Consider the following 18,835-nt stretch of genomic DNA (forward strand, 5'->3'; position numbering starts at 1 on the left):
TATTTAGTACCTTGTGTGTTTTTTCAATTATTTGTGTATTTTAAAGTAATGAGCTCACCAATTAGTGCTTTATAGAATGAGGTGAGTACAAAAATCTATATGTATTTTATTATAAGTTTTAATGAATATTTTTTGGGTGTTTTTGTTTAATTTCACCCACAATGAGTAAGGGAGTAATTCTATATATTCTATGCTTTTTTGATAAAGCAGATTTCAGACTTGACATTGCATTCTTCCATCAGTTAATAACTAGCTGGAGCTATTTATTAACCACTGGCCACATTATCATGAATGTGTAGTGTAGGTTTGTATTTGCATAGCAGGAGTGCATCATGATAAAAGCTTGTAAAGATGTTTGCGAAGAAGTAAATTAACTCCCTGAATCTAAAGACCTATATATTTTTTTTTATTTTTTTTTTCACTTCCTTTGACCATGACCTTATGAGTGATCTTATTAAAATGCTGTATTTCAAAACTTTTGTAAGGAGTGTAGGAGACACCTCTACAGTCTAGACAACAGCTGTACTTATAGCATCTATTCAGAAGGGTGGGACTGTATAGACACTAGACTTCTTCAATTGACATAATTAAAATGTTTTACTGCTCCTGTTGGATTCTTCTTTGGTCATTAGATAAGGTGGTGTGTTTGTTGTGACACTGGAGACACACAGCAGTTTCTCTTGTAATCTTTGGAACTTGTTTTTATTGGAAACTTTTTAAAAGTGAAGCCATGCTATTTGGCACAGCGGTTACATAAAGATAATTGCGTGGAAAGTGTTGATAAACCTTTTTCAGGGATGTTTTATCAGCCCTTTTAACATGAATGGATCGTAAGTTATAGCACAGTGGCTTAGTGGTTAGCAATTCTGCTTCACAGCACTGGGTCATGAGTTCAATTACCTTATCTGTGCGGAGTATGTATGTTCACCCCATGTTGAGTGGGTTTCCTCCCACACTATGAATCCTACTGGAAGGGTAAATGGCAGCTACCAAATTGACCTTAGTGGCTCCCCCTCTCACTCACCCTCTCTAACCAACCCCCCCCCCCCCCCAGTCAGGGACTAATGTGAATGAGTTCTTTGCCCAGCGCTATGGAATTAGTGGCGCTATATAAGTAGCTGATGGTGATAAGTAGAATTTCAAAATGTGGGTGGTGTTCCAAACTGAGTTTTGCCCAGTTATTTTCCAGATGTCTATTTCAATAGTTGTTTTATGTAATGGGACTCCAGATGACCTCAAAATGATATCTATGGATCACCGGTTATTGGTTGGGTTTAACATTATTATGGATATTCAATCACTGGAACTGCCACCTCTAAAGGCTATTTTACCAAGGACACTAACCTCGTGTTTTACACGTATGATCTGGTTTACATCTCTTACTATTTGGCCAATCCTGGCAATTAATGTTAAGGCCCCTGTATCTCTGACAGATTAACACATCATAAACCAGAGTCTTTTTGCACCAGTGCATTCCTACCATAGCTGTGCCTACACCCTGGTACATTAAATCTAACAAGGTGTGTGTCCTAGCTTTATACTCTGGTACAGAGATGTGTAGACTCCCCTCTATTACTATATGTTTAATATGTTGGGATTCATTTCTGTCAAGCCAATAAAGTGCAGGAAAAGGACTTAATAAATATTTCAATTTTGGTGTATCCTAACTTGATATTGGCAGAACTCTTTTGCAATGGTTAAAAAATGCATTTTAAACCTGGAACGAGGAAGTTGGCAAGGATTTATTCACTGTACACTCAAGCTCTGAAGAACAAACAATTCTGTTGCCTTTGCACTTAAATACAAGGAATGTTACTTGTATAATGTGATTTGTTTCTGTTCCTCCATTTAAATTGACCACACACCCCCTTTTTTCTTTTGCAGGCAGTTTGGCAGAACACTACAGCATCTGGTCTGAAACATGAGAATAGCAGGTTTGTGTGCAGTATTTTTAAAAATGTACAATTTGAATTACTCAAAAGATGAATGTTCTTAGTGATTGCTTTTTAGTCACAAACTGATTAGTCCAAAAACCTGCTAAACAGTTAGCACTGTGCACACGGTAGCATGTCCTATTTATAGCAGGATTGGAGATTTGAAAAGAAAACGTGCATAGGAATCCTCAGATTGTACAGTCTCTAACTTTTACCCTCCAAGATAGTTTGTAGAAAGCATATATTCCTTCCCACATCTTGGATTGGTACACGGGTGCCTTTCTCTTGCTCTAACCTATGTAGACAGATAAGGATACCTCTCTGCCAAATTCCAAGGCTGCGAAACATTCTCTGCACAAGTACTAACAGAATAATACGGTCATATTACTAAAAAGCAGTGGAAGTTGACATCAGACCTAAGCAGAGAATATTTGTCATTACTTGTGCTAACATTTCAAGATGGCTCTGAGCCATTTATTGGGTTCCCAGTAAAAATGGCAGCAGGTTAACTATAGGCCGATTTTAAATATCAAACCTGACAAGATTATTGGAGAAGGATTTGGTGTTTGGATCAGGTAGTTTTATAAACACTTTATTTATTAATGTTCTACCTATTGAGTTCTTTAATACACATATTTTATCAGGGGTTGATTCCCAATACTTGTTTCACTAGTTTTTCAGCTGTAATTCCTCCCTTATTAACCATTTCTGTGGTCTCCTCCTTTTTGTAACCATGGGCTTCCTCTCTAAATATTACAGTACTGTAAGCATAGTTCTTGTCCAGTGCAGCAAATATACTGAAGAAATATAACTTTAAAAAAAAAAAATACCTCACAACCCTGTATAGTGTCATATAAAACCTGTGTTCAGCGGTTCAGCTGAAACCATGGCTAAGCAGTCTGAAGAGACTTTATTTCATACAGTGACACATGAGCTTCCAGTTTGGAAATGTTTGTTTAGTACTATCCTGTCCATATTGTAGGCTGAGTAAAGTAAATAAAATAAAGCTTGTTACAGGTTTGCCAAGTTTCTTTTGACAAAGTTAAGTCAGGTATGGTTAAACTAACTTGATGTGCGCTGCAAAATGTTTAAACTAGCACAACACACAGAATTACTGCAAGATATGTAACCTTGGTGTATATGCTATAAGGAACAAAAACAGTAAATATTTAGCATACTTTATATGGTGAAAAGAGTAGCTACTGTGTACTTCAAACCTAACCGTCCATCGCATCAAGTCTAATGTCCACCATAAAAGACTCAACATCCTCTCCATATGCATTCAATATCCCTCCATCCATCTCTTTATGACCACAGTTAGTTGGATCCCCACAGTGTTTCTGCCGCAGAAAGGAATAGACTAAACCAGTGGTTCCCAAACTTTTGCAGTTCGCGGCACCCTTAGTCTCCAAATTTTTTCAAGGCACCCCTCCAAAATAATTATTGAGCAGTCCTGTTTTAGAAGTAGTTGGGTCAAAAAATTGTAATAAGTATTTAGGTCAGGACAGAAATACTTATTTAGTTGTATGCAAAAATGCCCCCTCTGCATCCAGACACTCTGCCCTCAGGCACTCTGTCCCCTCTGCATCCAGACTCGCTGTGTCCCCCTCTCTCGCTGTGTCCCCCTCTCTCGCTGTGTCCCCCTCTCTCGCTGTGTCCCCCTCTCTCGCTGTGTCCCCCTCTCTCGCTGTGTCCCCCTCTCTCGCTGTGTCCCCCTCTCTCGCTGTGTCCCCCTCTCTCGCTGTGTCCCCCTCTCTCGCTGTGTCCCCCTCTCTCGCTGTGTCCCCCTCTCTCGCTGTGTCCCCCTCTCTCGCTGTGTCCCCCTCTCTCGCTGTGTCCCCCTCTCTCGCTGTGTCCCCCTCTCTCGCTGTGTCCCCCTCTCTCGCTGTGTCCCCCTCTCTCGCTGTGTCCCCCTCTCTCGCTGTGTCCCCCTCTCTCGCTGTGTCCCCCTCTCTCGCTGTGTCCCCCTCTCTCGCTGTGTCCCCCTCTCTCGCTGTGTCCCCCTCTCTCGCTGTGTCCCCCTCTCTCGCTGTGTCCCCCTCTCTCGCTGTGTCCCCCTCTCTCGCTGTGTCCCCCTCTCTCGCTGTGTCCCCCTCTCTCGCTGTGTCCCCCTCTCTCGCTGTGTCCCCCTCTCTCGCTGTGTCCCCCTCTCTCGCTGTGTCCCCCTCTCTCGCTGTGTCCCCCTCTCTCGCTGTGTCCCCCTCTCTCGCTGTGTCCCCCTCTCTCGCTGTGTCCCCCTCTCTCGCTGTGTCCCCCTCTCTCGCTGTGTCCCCCTCTCCTGCCCCGCTGTGTCCCCCTCTCTCGCTGTGTCCCGCTGTGTCCCCCTCTCTCGCTGTGTCCCCCTCCACTGCCCCGCTGTGTCCCCCTCTCTCGCTGTGTCCCCCTCCACTGCCCCGCTGTGTCCCCCTCTCTCGCTGTGTCCCCCTCCACTGCCCCGCTGTGTCCCCCTCTCTCGCTGTGTCCCCCTCCACTGCCCCGCTGTGTCCCCCTCTCTCGCTGTGTCCCCCTCCACTGCCCCGCTGTGTGCCCCGCTGCCGCCATCCGCTGTCGCCAACCTCTATCCCGCGCCAGCCATAAAAACAACAAAACACAGAAACTTACCAATCCGCGGATTGGTAAGTTTCTGTGTTTTGTTGTTTTTAATGTCTGGCCCCCTGGGAGCCGCAGCGCACAGTTTGGGAACCGCCGGACTAAACCAAAAACAACTTCAGCACCACCTTTGGTTACACAGCACTAGTTCATCAGAAAGTACATCTGTAGTGCTGTGTAACTAGTGGCTGAACGGGCTATAGAAACTTTTTTGTATTGATCCCTCCAGCTGTACATGATATAATATAGCTGCCATGCTAATGATGTAAGTCCAGGCGACCATTCACATTACTGAACTGACATTTCCATTTGGACTATTGCAGGAAAGACAATTTCCATTTGATTTTTTTAAGTTTTAAATTACCTGTTTGTATTTAATTACATTTTAGATGGAAAATGTCAGTTTCACATTTATTAACTGGCAAGTCAAAAGTCTCTTTTGTGTATTCTACACTTTATGTTTTTGTATTGTGTACAAATAGTGATGCAACTTTAGCATTTATTACGAACACTGCCAAACCGCATCTCTGCTATTTCTACTCTATCATGGGGCATAAGTATACACACTTGTACATCAGGTGCAAATGCTACTCTTTGAACTAGACTCATCTTGAAATTAATCTGAATTAACATATACACACAAGTGATTTTTTTTTTTTTCTTCTTGTGTGTCTTTTTATACATAAGTTTTCTCGGCAAATGCTTCCTACTCTAAATGAGCCACCTAATTTATAAAAAATATACACAAGAGGTTCAAGACCTTTGCTTAATTTTTTTTTGCTAATGCAATAGAATCTTGAAAGGTGTTAATAATTGAGCCTCTGTTTGAAATGCCTACTACCAGGGAATGATAATTTGCAAGTTCGTATTGGCATTGTGAATTCAGTGGAAAGCATCTCTAGTGTTCTCAAGATATAACTTGCATATTTATAGGAGAATGTAAATGGCTCTTGACAGACAGAGCAATGTTTATTGAAGGACCAATTAGCATAAAATACAAAAGCTGCTCTGAAATCAATAATTCAGCAGCGCACTCTGCTGGCAGGAAGTGTGTAATTGTTTAAAAAAGCGTTATTCTCAAGAAGAGAATAGAGGTGGATTAGTGCACATTATATAATATCATTTATCAATTGCACAGGCTTAGGCATGTCTTAGAAACGTGCATCTATGTATACTGATAGGAGGACATGGAATCTATTTCATGATTTTTTCACAGATTTGGTCATTCGTACATCAATAGAATTAGTGGAATATGGAATATTTTGTGAGAAAAAAACTTAAAATTATATCTAGTACAATATTGTGGATATTTTCCATGACTTCAGGTTAGCATACTATCAAATTATTTTCCTTTCTGTTTTTATATTTGTTTTGCAAGTAAACTTGTATTAAACTAAAAAATGGTAATTTTAAGTAGTATATAAAATATCATGTGTTTCTTCATTAGTATGAAAGTCCATTGGTAGCATGCACTAAGGTAAAAAATAAATAAATAAAATAAACATTTGTTAAATAGCATTGCATTATTGTGATGAACAGTTTTGGTAGTAACAAGATTTTTCAAGCTATAAAGGGGCATAGTCTTTTGTCTGCGTTACTTCTAACAGTAACGCGGTTTGTGCACTATTATCGTTAATTCGGTAATGGTGCGCGTAATTTCCGTTATTACGGTACCTTTACCGCCGGCTTTCAGGGAGCTGCAAGCTCCGGTAATACTTTCAACCCGCGTTACTTTTGCGAGTAACGTGGCTAATTGAATATGTCCCTAAAAATGCTATGTAAAATGGTGGGTGTGTGTATACCATCTATCCATTATCAAATCTTTCAGATTACTAATGCCACCTTAATGCCTGTTGGCACCATATCCTACATACCACTCACTCTTAAATCTGTAACCGAAGATGTATGCTACTGAGCCAAATGATAATGAAGTAATGGACTTTCATAATTCTATCCACATCTGAGTTGAGCTCACCAACAAATGTTAATCTATCACATTCATTAGTAGATTCTATTTAAATCTATTTGCAAAATACACATGTATTGACTTGTAAATGTAGTTTGCTAGAAGTAACCAACTTGCTCTGACATGAACATTTTTTGATTTTGTATTGATTTTAGGTGCTATAAAATTAGCTGTAGCTGTTGCGGCATTTTTATTGACCTTTTACGTGATATCACAAGTATTTGACATAAAGATGGATTCTAATTTAGGAACCCTTTTGGGTGAGTAATATTTTTCACCTCTTCTGTATTCCATTAGGATTGTATGAGTATTTTGGGTGTCTGAAGCAGGGCTGGTCCTGACCCAGGTAACCTGTCTTGCTGTACTCTCTTCCCCCAAATGGGGTAGTATTTATTTTTTGGATTGCTTGTGACCATGTGAGCTGGCCTCTATCAAGCATTCCAGCTCAATTATCAATCTCCACCTCTACCTATCACTGGCAGACTTTTCAAGGTAATGTAGGAGGAAGCATGCAGTGATAGGCGAGTGATGCAAAAGAAAATTAGTTGCTATCTCATTATTCAGCGTATGATGAGTACACCAGTGAAATAGAAATACTGGATGGGACGGGAGTTATTTACACTCTTCATTCACCGATGCATGAAGAAGTGTGCAATGATCTTTGTATTCACAGACCTATATCTCTGCACTTCTTCATTACTCAATGTATGAAGAGTACGCTAGTTAGACAGTAGATAGAGGCTGTATACTATGACCCTTATAGCCACCCCCTACTGTCTACCTCTTAAGGAAATGCCCCATCTTAAAAAACATTTGAAGAAAGCAAAGGGTAAAATGTATGTTTGGATGTGACGCATGCGTTTGTAATACTTACTATATATCTGGGCTGGGGGGTTGTTTTTTTTTGGGGGGGTGAATCTTCTGATAGCTTCATAGACTTTATTATAGAACATTATAAAAGTGTCAAGATACTTGACAGCACTGCTATACACTACACGGACAAAAGTATTTTGCCACACCTGTTAATTATTGAATGGAGGTGTTTCAATCGGACTCGTTGCCAGAGGTGTATAAAATCAAGCACCTAGCCAAGCAGTCTCCATTTGCAGACATTTGTAATGCAAAATGGGTCGTTCTGAAGAGCTCAGTGACTTAAAGAGTTGTATGGGATGCCACCTTTGCAATAAGACAGTTTGTAAAATTTCATCCCTGCTGGATATTCCACGGTCAATTGTAAGTGATATTATTAGAACGTGGAAGCGTTTAGGAACAGCAGCAACTCGGCCATGAAGTGGAAGACCACCTAAAATCACAGAGCGGGGTCAATGACTGCTAAGTTGCATGGTGCGTAAAAGTCGCCAACTCTCTGCTGATTCCATAGGTGAAGAGTTCCGAACTTCCACTGGCATTAATGGGAGCACAAAAACTGTGTCGCAGGAGCTTAATGTGTTTCCATGGCTGAACAGCTGCATGCATACCTTATGTCACAAAGACCAATGCCAAGTGTCAGATGGAGTGGTGTAAAGCACACCGACACTGGACTGTGGAGTAGTGGAAACATGTTCTCTGGAGTGACAAATCACGCTTCTCTGTTTGGCAGTAAGATGTGCGAGTCTGGGTTTGGCGGATACTGGGAGAACGTTACCTGCCTGACTGCATTATGCCAACTTTGAAGTTTGGTGGAGGAGGGATAATGGTATGGGGCTGTTTTTCAGGGTTCATCTCCAGTGAAGGGCAATCTTAATGCTTTAGTATACAAAGTCATTTTGGACAATGCTATGCATCCAACTATGTGGCAACAGTTTGGGGAAGGCCCTTTTCTATTCCAACATGACTCTAGTCCAGTGCACAAAGCAAGGACTATTAAGACATGGTTTGAGTTCGGGGTAGTTGAACTTGACTGGCTCGCACAGACTTCTGAACTCAACCACATCAAACACCTTTGGGATGAATTGGAATGGAGATTACGAGTCAGGCCTTCTTGTCCAACATCAGTGCCTGACCTCCTAAATGCTCTACAGAACGAATGGGCACAACTTCCCACAGAAACACTCCAACATCTTGTGGAAAAATGTTGTCTGGCGCTCAGAAACAAACAAAATATAAAAATCACTGTCAGCATATACATAAAAGAGAATTTTGTGCACAATATAGCTATATTGGGGTTAAGCTCACCTGCCAGCATCAGTGGAAAGCCTTCCAAGAAGAGTGGAAGCTGTTATTACTGCAAAAGGGGAACCAACTCCGTATTAAAATATAGGTATTTGAATTCATTGTCATTACAGTCCCTGTAGGTGTAATGGTCAAGCATCCAAATACTTTTGTCCATATAGTGTATGTCATTATTTTAAGTTGTTTGCAAGCTGGAATCCTTATTTCTAAAGTACTGCTTGTATTTTTGTTTTGTCTCCTTCAGCTCGATCATCACTGGACAGCGTGGCACATCCAAGTAAGTATATGCAACTAGACATTTGTTTTCAGTCTAAAAGGACACCAGACCCAGCAGCTGACTTCTTTTTATAATCTCATGAGTGATGCACATTAACTTCTACTGTCTTTATGAGTAAACAAGGACTGTTCTAAGAACTTCCACAGTTGTTTATACATATAGTATAATACTTCTGTTTTGGATCCTGGAATAAGATTATATAGATCACAAGAATTTCTTCCAGCATAGACCACAAGAGCATAAGAAACGAATACTGTGCCATTGTCCATAAAATAAAAAAATGGGGCTATTCCTACAAAATAAGGGAAGTTGGAAATTTTGGACACATTTTTAATTAGCTCTCCAATTTTAAAAGCCTACAGTAGAACAAAGTTGATAGGGTTAATGCCAAGCTGCCCGTTTTTAGAAAATTGCCAGCACATTTGACACTGACCTGTAGAGTGTTAAATTATGACCTCTTTGACATTAAGTTACAGTGGTGCCAGAAAGTTTGTGAACACTTCTGGATTTCTACAAAAATGTGGAACTGAAATATATTGAAATCTTCATCAAAGTCATAAATATAGATAGTGAACCCAATAAACCAAATAACACACAAAAGGATATATTTTTATATTATTTATTGATCAAAATTATACAATCTTTTGGGGTTTTTTTGTCTGTAAAAGTATGTGAACTTAGACAGTAACTAGCATGATCCCCTTGAGCAGCAATGACTTCAGTCAAATGTTTACAATAATTGGCGATTGGTCCCGTATGTTGGCTTGGACAAATTTTGACCCATTCCTCCTTACAGAATGGCTTCAACTCATGGATGTTTGTGAACTTGCTTGTATGAACTTGCTTGTTTCAGTTCCTGCCACAACATTTTGATAGGGTTAAGGTCTGGGCCTATTCAAAACGTGAAATCTTTCAGTTTGTCATTAATTTTTATTTATCTATTTTAGACAAACTTTTTATATTTAGGGCTGCTATCTTGCATGTGAACTGAAGCTCTACAGAAGGTGAGGTAGCTTCTGCTGAGCATCAGTTCACGTACAGATACCCTGACATCATCATCGATGGTACGATGAGCTAAATTCTACAGAAGAGTAGGAAAGTCTTTCTGGTCCAGCACAACAAAACAGCCCAAACGATGATATTGCCACCGTCCTGTTTCACAGTTGAGGTTGTTATGTTTAGATGTAGTTTGTTGTCTTCTCCAAACATAACATTCCTCATTTAAGAAGGATCAAAGACTTTGAGTGGTCTTTAGCAATCTTTAAAGTGGCATCAGTGTTCATCTTTGATTGTAGTGGCTTCCTTCTTGCTATCCTCCCATCCACTCTATTCTTGTTCAGTGTTTGCCTGATGGTGGACTCATGAACACTGACATTAGCCAGTGCAAGATTAGCAGATCCTTAGTTGCCCTAGGGTAACATTGTGATGTCCTGGAAAATTATACGCCTTGCTCTTGGAGTGATTTTTGTTGGATGACCACTGACTGGAGTGTTGAATTTTCTTCTTGTGTACCCTATCTTTAGAAATTGTTTTGTAACCTTTTTCTGGGGTCTTCAGAAATCCTCTTTTATCGAGGCATGGTGTGCATTCAAAGTTCTGGTAAAAAACAGTATTTAGTAGTTAAGACTCTGGTTTGTTTTTTAAATGGGGCAAAGCCACCAAAACGCACACCTGATTGTCCTCCTATTTATTGACAGCAATCGCTGTAATTACCCCCTTAACTGAACTGATAAACCTAGAGGGTCACATACTTTTTCCAAAAGACATTTAATTGGATTATTTTGATCAATGACTAAAATAAGCTGCATGTACAAGAATTGATTTGTATATGGGGGATGAGGACATTATTCTTTCAGCACTTTGATTGTTTTATTGAATTTATAGCTACATGGTACTACTGACTAGGATTTAAAGAACAGAACATTTCGATCCTACGTAAACCCATCCTAATTGAAACCTTCTTGTATTAAAGTTATACTGAACCTATAGGAAAGTAAGGCAATAGGGAGACTCATGATAAAACTAGTTACATAATTCATTCAATCTTTCCTAAACACCTTTCATAATTGGTCTTACTTAAATTTTGTCATATGCATCAGTTATTGGCTAAGAAATTCATGTCCAAGATAGTAAGGTTCTTGAAAACACCAAGTTGTTATATAATTATTTTGTTCTATGAAAAGAAGGAAATGAAGCAGAAAAACCATTAACAAAGATTATATAAAATAAGACTATAGTGGTACAGTGGTTGTAGAATGGGTTAACACAATACGGTTTGCTGTGATCAGTGCCCTAAAGCCAACCCTTTTATACAGTATATTATATAAAATTCCATTATACTTGTGATTTTGGCAAATGTGATCTATACAAACTGTTTGCAGTTTTTTATTTGGGGTAGGGGGTAGAATTTGAATTTATAATCAATTTCCAGTCCTCTCACACAAGTTATTTTAGTTCCTGAGCCTCTTTATGTGTGTTGAAGATGAGTCTCAAAACACGTTAATTCCTGCTGCCCTTCCCTCCACTGATGTGAGGGCACATTATATGACAGACTATACATTGCGTGACTGGTTTTGGTCTCTGCATTAAGACCATTTTAGCAGGTCCCTAGTAACACCTGTGCCTCTTCCATGCTGTGGTGTTGGTTGATATGACAGTGACACAATGGGAGGAATTCAATTGGGGACTATTTGGCACGCGGACATCACAGCCGCATATGCCGGCAATTACAGTAGAAATCTCCGCTCGTTTTACCTCACATAACTATGGGCTGTGAGGAAAAATGAGCTAAGATTTTTGTCAAATATTCGCTGTGAAGTCTCAATGACGTTCCAGAGCTACTTTGCGGCTTATTAACCCCCCCTCCCCGTGACTCTGTACATGTGTTTTGGGTTTTTTTTTTGGGGGGGGGGGGGGGGGGAGGTGGGCTCCATATTTCCATACAATTATTTTTATATATATATTAGACAATTGCTTGTCTAATATTAGGATAAATGATCCTCACTGCAGAACATCCATACTTAATAAAGGCATTATGTGCTTTTGAAGGCCAGTTGTTTTTCTAGTCTCTTGATAGCCTGTTTGGCTTCACAGCAGAACTTTCCACATTTGTAGTTTCGTCTATCAGGCACATGCATGTGATAAGTGATACTAATAACATAACATTTCTGTTTATAGCTGTGATGGTATTGAAATGATGCAATACCAGATAAGCTGGGGTTGACTTGAGCAACACCCTGATAAAAAGCTGATGTAATCTTTTTCAAAACTTGTTCTAGATACTGTTTTCTTTGCTTTCTGCATGCAGCTACTAAGGCACCAAGGTACAGATGTGGGATTTCCAAGAGTTGTCCAGAGAAACACTTTGCCTTTAAGATTGCAAGTGGAGCAGCAAATGTGGTTGGACCCAAGATTTGTGTGGATGATAATGTGTAAGTGATTTTTGTCACTTTTTACTATATTTAACTTTTTTGAAGCAATATAGAATCATACCATGTTTGCTGCACTTTTTTCAAAATAAGAGTTACATCATTTGACCAAACATTGAAAAATAAAATATGTAATCCTTGTTTTTGTGTTGAATGTACTTTGAAATCTAGTAACTAGCCAACCTCTAGCACTCTTTTGCCCAAATTCAGATACTCTAAATCAAAGGCCTACAAGAGAAAAGTACTCTTGTTTGGACAACTACAGGAGAGAAGTACTTGAGGGGTTCTGTTACCCAAGTCTAGTGTACCAGGGACTATTGATGATTTGTGTACTAACTTCTATACTCTTTTCTAGTTTAATGAGTGGTGTGAAGAACAATGTTGGCCGTGGCATAAACACTGCTTTGGTGAATGGTAGGTTGTTTTGGTTTTTTTTGTTTCAAGTTAAATTTAGCCACTACAATAGATAGACTATTACCTACATAATAGTTTAAGTAAAGCCACTATTTATAAAAGAAATAAAAAATAATGTTAATGCCATTTGGTGAGAGAACATGCCATGTTTGGTTTTTGTTTTTAATAGTCGTCTCTGATGTTTTCTTTGTTACCTTGCTTTCCACCTCTGGTCCCTGCAACGCATAGCGCCTGTGGGGGGGACGGGGGACTAATCACTTGCTAGTTTACATATTTTTGCTGGTCCTGAACTTATCTGTTACAGCACTTCCTCACCATAACGTTCTAAAATAATATAAACAGCAGAATAGCCCACTTCTGAATTTCGCCAGGAATCCGTTTAGTAAACATGCTCTGCGCTATCTTATCCATTGCAGTCCATGACAGTTTTTGTTTGTGATAATACTCCTCTTCAGTCTTGGCTATAAACTAAACTAAAATACAACATGAACCATTGCAAATTCCTGAAAATACAGACATTCAGTTTAAATAACTTGTCCACTGCTACAGAATTAAAAAAATGTCCTTGCAACATCATAATTTTACAATTATTCTTTATCTCTTTTATAAAGGTTTAAACTCTGTAATTTTTTGTTTCTAGGGAAAACCGGAGAACTGATGGAAACAAAGTATTATGATCTGTGGGGCGGCGGTAAGGATGACTGCTTATTTTCTTATCCATATAGTGTTCATATGAACACTTGATAACGCAGTGCTAACTAGTCTAAAAATGAAAGAGCTTTGCTCAGATGCAAACTTTTGTTTACTTGGAGTGAATGATCTGTGTAGTCTTTGTTAGATATAAGCTCTCAAAGTTGAGAGTTGTGCCAGTATTCTATATTAAACTGTAGGTCTAACCCGACTACCAAAATGACAGTGGTACGATGTCCATGCACCACAAGGAGTGCTCTTTAAAGATAGCTTTCCAATCTCTGCATAAACCGCAAATGCCACCCAATTTAAGATACCTCTTCATGGTAACACATGATTAGCATAGGAAAGGTGCTCATAAACACTAATTTCGGTGGCCATTTAGTCTGCTTTTAGACCCAAATGGCCTCAAATCGTTGCAGGTATAGGCCCTAAGACCTCTGATGCCATTCCACATCTGATGGGAATGTATCGGATATTAATCAGGCTAAATATTAAATACAGGTGGATGATGACTGTATCTGACACTGTATGTAGTTCTCACTTCACCACTGAGATGGTGGTCTGTACATTACAGTCTGAGCGCCAAATGGTTGTACTCTTTACATTTGGCCACACACATGTACTCGCATGCGACAGCGGTCTGACCGAGCAGGATTGACTTGGGTATGGGAACCGTTAGAAAAACAAAGAACAAAATAAACTTCTCCATTTTATAATTTTATTTAAAGAAATATGGTAGCTTGCAGTGAGCCACCTAATCATCTTAACTAGAGTTGTACTGAATGTAAAGGAAATACAAGATACAATACTTTTCCCATTCAACAAATCATGAATGTTTTTTTTTTTTTGTTTTTGTGTGTGGTTTAAATTAGTAACACTTTTTAATATAAGAGTGTTTATCCCTCCCATTTAAAGCAGACACTTAGTTGAGACCTGTTTAAAATGTTCACTTTTTTCTGTTTCTCTAGATGTAGTCCCTTTTATTGAATTTCTGAAGGAAATTAAAGATGGTACAATAGTTTTAATGGCAACTTATGATGATGGTGCAACAAAGTAAGTAGATTATTTCATCTGCCTGAAACTTTTGCAAACTAATAATGCTTTCAAAAATAGAAGTGTTATTAGTTTATTCTTAACAATTAAAAAAATTCAAAGTGAATGAACAGAAGAAAAATTTATATCAAATTAATATTTAGTGTGACCACCCTTTGCCTTCAAAACAGCATCAATTGATAAAGGACTTGAAGAATGTAAGGACCAAAAAATAACCTTGACGGGGCACACTGGATTATAGGATCTCTTTTGTTGTCCGTCTGCCTTCATGTAAACTAAAGCAAAGGATCTACACCAGTGTATAATGCTTGAAGTGTGCTGTTTGTGATGAGCCCCAGGCTTGCTTTTCCAATCTGCTCAAATAAGTAGTTATTCATTTCATGTTTGTATGTATTCGTGTTGGTAAAAGGGGTTTACAAAACAACAAGAAAGCATAGTGTCTCTTACTGGTGAAAGGATTAATAATTGCAAGACAAGAGAGAATACTATTGGTGTATATGAAAATGTTAAACTATTCTGAAATTCGTCAAAATGCATTGTTTAGAACGTTTTGAATGTGAAGTGTATTTTGTGCTGTCTAGGCTAAAGTTTTAATATGTCACTATCCGCGCCACCAAGAGGCATCTCTGGCACTGCTAAGACCTCTTTTTGTCCTGTCCTCTACAATACCCCCTGTCTAGGGAATTGTGATCACATAGACTCCACCCCACATAGCCTTAGAGAAGTGTGGCCATGTGGACTAATAGGAAGCTCTTGGTCCATGCAGTCCCTTCTTGGTTATTTTTGCTGAATCCAACACAGCTGGTGGGATGTTGAGGGGTGGACATGCACTATCCATCTCCACCATCAATGCTGCTCTCATCCACTCTTTAGCATCTCTGGTTACTGTGTATCATTTTGAGATTCTCTATGGTTGAATAGATCTTCCCAAACAATCTGAAAGGAATGTTGTACATTGTATTGGTTAAATCTAGGTGACAAATTATTTGGTTTGTTTTGTGTTTTGTTTTTCTTCATTTCATTGAATTTTCATGCAAGTGTAAATAAATTGCGTTAATATTTGTGTTTTGACACATTGCAGACTCAATGATGAAGCACGAAAACTTATTTCTGAACTTGGAAGTACAATAATCAATTCTTTGAGCTTTAGAGACAACTGGGTATTTGCTGGTGGAAAAGGCATAAAGACAAAAAGTCCATTTGAGCAGGTTAGAATTCTAAATATGACTCCTATTATTTTTTTTTTTATTTTTTTTTTTATTTACTTGAACGCTTTATAAAAACTTGGGCATCACCTGCAGGTTAATTAAATTTTCACAAGGTGGAAAACATATATAGATATGGTCACAGAACTATTGGAGGACTTCTAATGGCCATAAAATGTATATTGGGGAATTCGCTGTTTAAAAAATAAATATTAAAATGTTACCATCTGTCATGTGAAATGTACTTGAAAACTTGGTAAATTGACCTCTCTATTTGTGAGGAACAGTCTGGGCAAGTCCTGGAGGAGGGAATGGAAAGAGGTAATCAGTTTGGGAGTGAGGCACTGGCCATTGGCAGAGCGAAGTGAGCGGGATGGAGTGAGGGTAGAAATGAGGTTGGAGATTGGCTGAGTGCTTTGCAGGTGAGGGTCAAGAGTTTAATTTTTATTTTTTTTAGGCCACTGGCAGCCAGTGTAGTGAATGGCAGATGGGGACAGCTGAAAGTGGCGGGAGAGAAAAAATAAGACCGACTGCAATATTGAGGAGACTGAACGGGATAAGGCAAGAGTTGGCTAGGCCAGAGAGGAGGAGGAGGTTATAGTTATCAAAGCAAGAGATTATAAGGGGGTGAAAGTGAGTTTTGGAAGCTTCTATTGTAAGAAAGGGTTGGATCCATGGGTATGTCCTGATGACAGGATATGGAGAAGGAGTCAAGGATGCCTCTAGGCAGTGGAAAAGGCTGGGACTTCAAAGATGAGGCCAAGACACAGCAGGAGACGTGAGAGCTGAGAGAAGGGTAGAGGTCATGGGAGGAAAGATAGATTTGGGTATTATCGGCAATTCATGTGGTACTGGAAGCCAACGGAGTTCGAGATCACCCAGGGAGGGGGTGCAGAGGGAGAAGAACAGGGAACCTATCATTAGGCTACTTTGACTGGTAAGGGAAGAGCGAGGGGGAAGGGGATTGAGTTTGGTGTGAAAATTTGTCTAATCTTTAGCTCTGGATTTCTACTGGACTATTCATGAGACACAGAAGTGCAATTACATTTTCTTTTACTTTTTATTGATTTATGTTGCTTTATCCAGTTTAACTATGCACGCACATAGTTAGTAAGTCAAATCCATATAGCAGATCTTATTGTACCGTACAATGACTGGCTATTTTAGTGTCCATGTGATCAGTGTGCACATAAAGTATCAAATAATGTCTGCTTTACTGTATACTGTATGCTGTAGTTCTAACTGCCGGCTTTTTCTATCTAGCACATAAAGAACAATAAAGATACAAACAAATATGAGGGCTGGCCGGAGGTGGTGGAAATGGAAGGCTGCATTCCTCAGAAACAGATCGACTGATTGAACAGTTTCTACAACTTTTCCAAAATAAACTTGAAAACAATGCATCTTGGAAAGCCAACAACATATAATCAAATATACTGAAAGCTTTCATCCATCATTGTTGATGTGAGCATGAGTCTACATGAGATTTATTTATTGCTAACACAAATAGGTATTTTTGTAAAGAGGTTTACAATGAAAACAATCAAAAAAAATATTTCAGGACCTGCTTTTCATCTGAGCTTTGGTGCATTTCTGATAACAGCAGCTGGAATGAGACGCAAATAACTGCACATTTGTGATGACATTAATGTTCATTTTCCTTTAGGGGAGGAAGCTTCTTATATTAGAATTTATTCCACCAAAGATTTTTCGAAAAAGGAATTCTTTCTTGCTCTACATCCTATGAAGAAAGAAATATTGAATCCTAGGCTAAAGAATACATTTTGCATCATAGTTGCCTAGTTATGTTTTGGTGTATTTTATTTTCCCCTTTTTGTAATAGAATTTTAACAAACCTTTCTTTTGTTTTTTGATTTTTGTTTCTTTTTTTTTTTTTTTTTTTTTTTTTTTTTTATGGAATATATGACTGGTCTGCTATTAGAATTTCTGTTTTTTTGGGGGGACATGGGGGGGGTTTACCAGCTTTTCAGTAGACTACGGTCAATATGAATATCTACGGTGCAAAGCACTGATACTGAAGCTTTACTTTTGGTTTAATGCAAGTAGCACAACTAGGAATAAATGTGTGTATACAGTATTTTATGGCTATTTAATCTTTACACACCATAACATCACAATATTCTGACACGTAGGGACATTCAATTGGCAGTGTTAGTAACGAGGCTTGCGCACTGTTATCGTTATTACAGTACCTTTAACGGCAGCTTTCTGCTCACAGCTCAGGGAGCTGTGAGCTGAAATCTGGGTTAGAATTACCGTACTAACAGTAATAATTTTAACGCTGCGTTACTTTTGCGAGTAACGTGGCTAATTGAATATGCCTCATATAGTAAGGTTTCAGTAAATGTAATTTATACAATGTTTGTTACAGTAAACCACAATATTTATGTTAAACAATCTTCAAGCTTTGTCTTACAATCCAAGCAATTACATTCCATATTGGGCACCCTTATATTTTTTTTCACCATTTACTTTTCACGAATAAAGGAACCACCACAGCTGGAATTATTGGGTACTGTTAATGACTTCCTGTAAAATAAATAAAAAATAAATAAAAAAATATATATAATTATAAAATTTGGATTGTAAGATAGCAATGTATAGATGAAAAAAAGAAATTGAACAAATTATGGGGAAAATAGCAAATACTGTGGGGCAAGCACACTGCTGACCTAAGCTGTACTTACATGTAGCATGATACAAGGGTTTTTACTGTTATATTGAAAGGGAAATGTAAAAAAAAGCAATACTGGCGACATCTTGCGTGCCATATCCACTTAATAGACTCCTTTCTACCAGCTTCTGTCTAAATAGATTTTAAACTATGTTAGAAGCCATTTTAACAAAAATAAATCTAGAGAAAAACTTTTGGTACTGGTTTACTTGCGTTTTTGAATGCTGTCTATTCCACTTTTAATGCATTTGTTTTTACAATAAGTTTAGCTTGTGATGTTTGGACTGCACAGCAGAGGGCAGTAGAGGTTTAAATATTTTGCTTAATTTTCTAAAACCTATGTTTTGTGGCTGATGCTGATCACATCAACTATTCAAAGGGACTTGTATTACTGAACATTTACACAGGG

At 38.7% G+C, this 18,835-nt stretch overlaps 1 protein-coding gene across 3 annotated transcripts in view; it reads left to right on the forward strand.

Moving 5' to 3' along the window:
• The window catches only part of FAM3C (FAM3 metabolism regulating signaling molecule C), a 50,197-nt gene extending 31,575 nt beyond the window's left edge, over window positions 1–18,622 (forward strand). For all 3 annotated transcript variants that reach the window (XM_075208954.1, XM_075208955.1, XM_075208956.1), the window contains 9 exons: window positions 1,885–1,934; window positions 6,645–6,749; window positions 8,906–8,938; window positions 12,246–12,369; window positions 12,722–12,780; window positions 13,421–13,471; window positions 14,442–14,526; window positions 15,608–15,734; window positions 16,995–18,622. In XM_075208954.1, the coding sequence (XP_075065055.1) occupies window positions 1,922–1,934; window positions 6,645–6,749; window positions 8,906–8,938; window positions 12,246–12,369; window positions 12,722–12,780; window positions 13,421–13,471; window positions 14,442–14,526; window positions 15,608–15,734; window positions 16,995–17,087 (690 nt within the window). In that variant the 5' untranslated portion in view covers window positions 1,885–1,921 and the 3' untranslated portion in view covers window positions 17,088–18,622. The remainder of the gene's footprint in view (window positions 1–1,884; window positions 1,935–6,644; window positions 6,750–8,905; window positions 8,939–12,245; window positions 12,370–12,721; window positions 12,781–13,420; window positions 13,472–14,441; window positions 14,527–15,607; window positions 15,735–16,994) is intronic.
• Window positions 18,623–18,835: the final 213 nt, after the last annotated feature.

Source organism: Mixophyes fleayi, chromosome 4, assembly GCF_038048845.1.
Source record: "Mixophyes fleayi isolate aMixFle1 chromosome 4, aMixFle1.hap1, whole genome shotgun sequence".
NCBI classification, from domain to species: Eukaryota; Metazoa; Chordata; class Amphibia; order Anura; family Limnodynastidae; genus Mixophyes; species Mixophyes fleayi.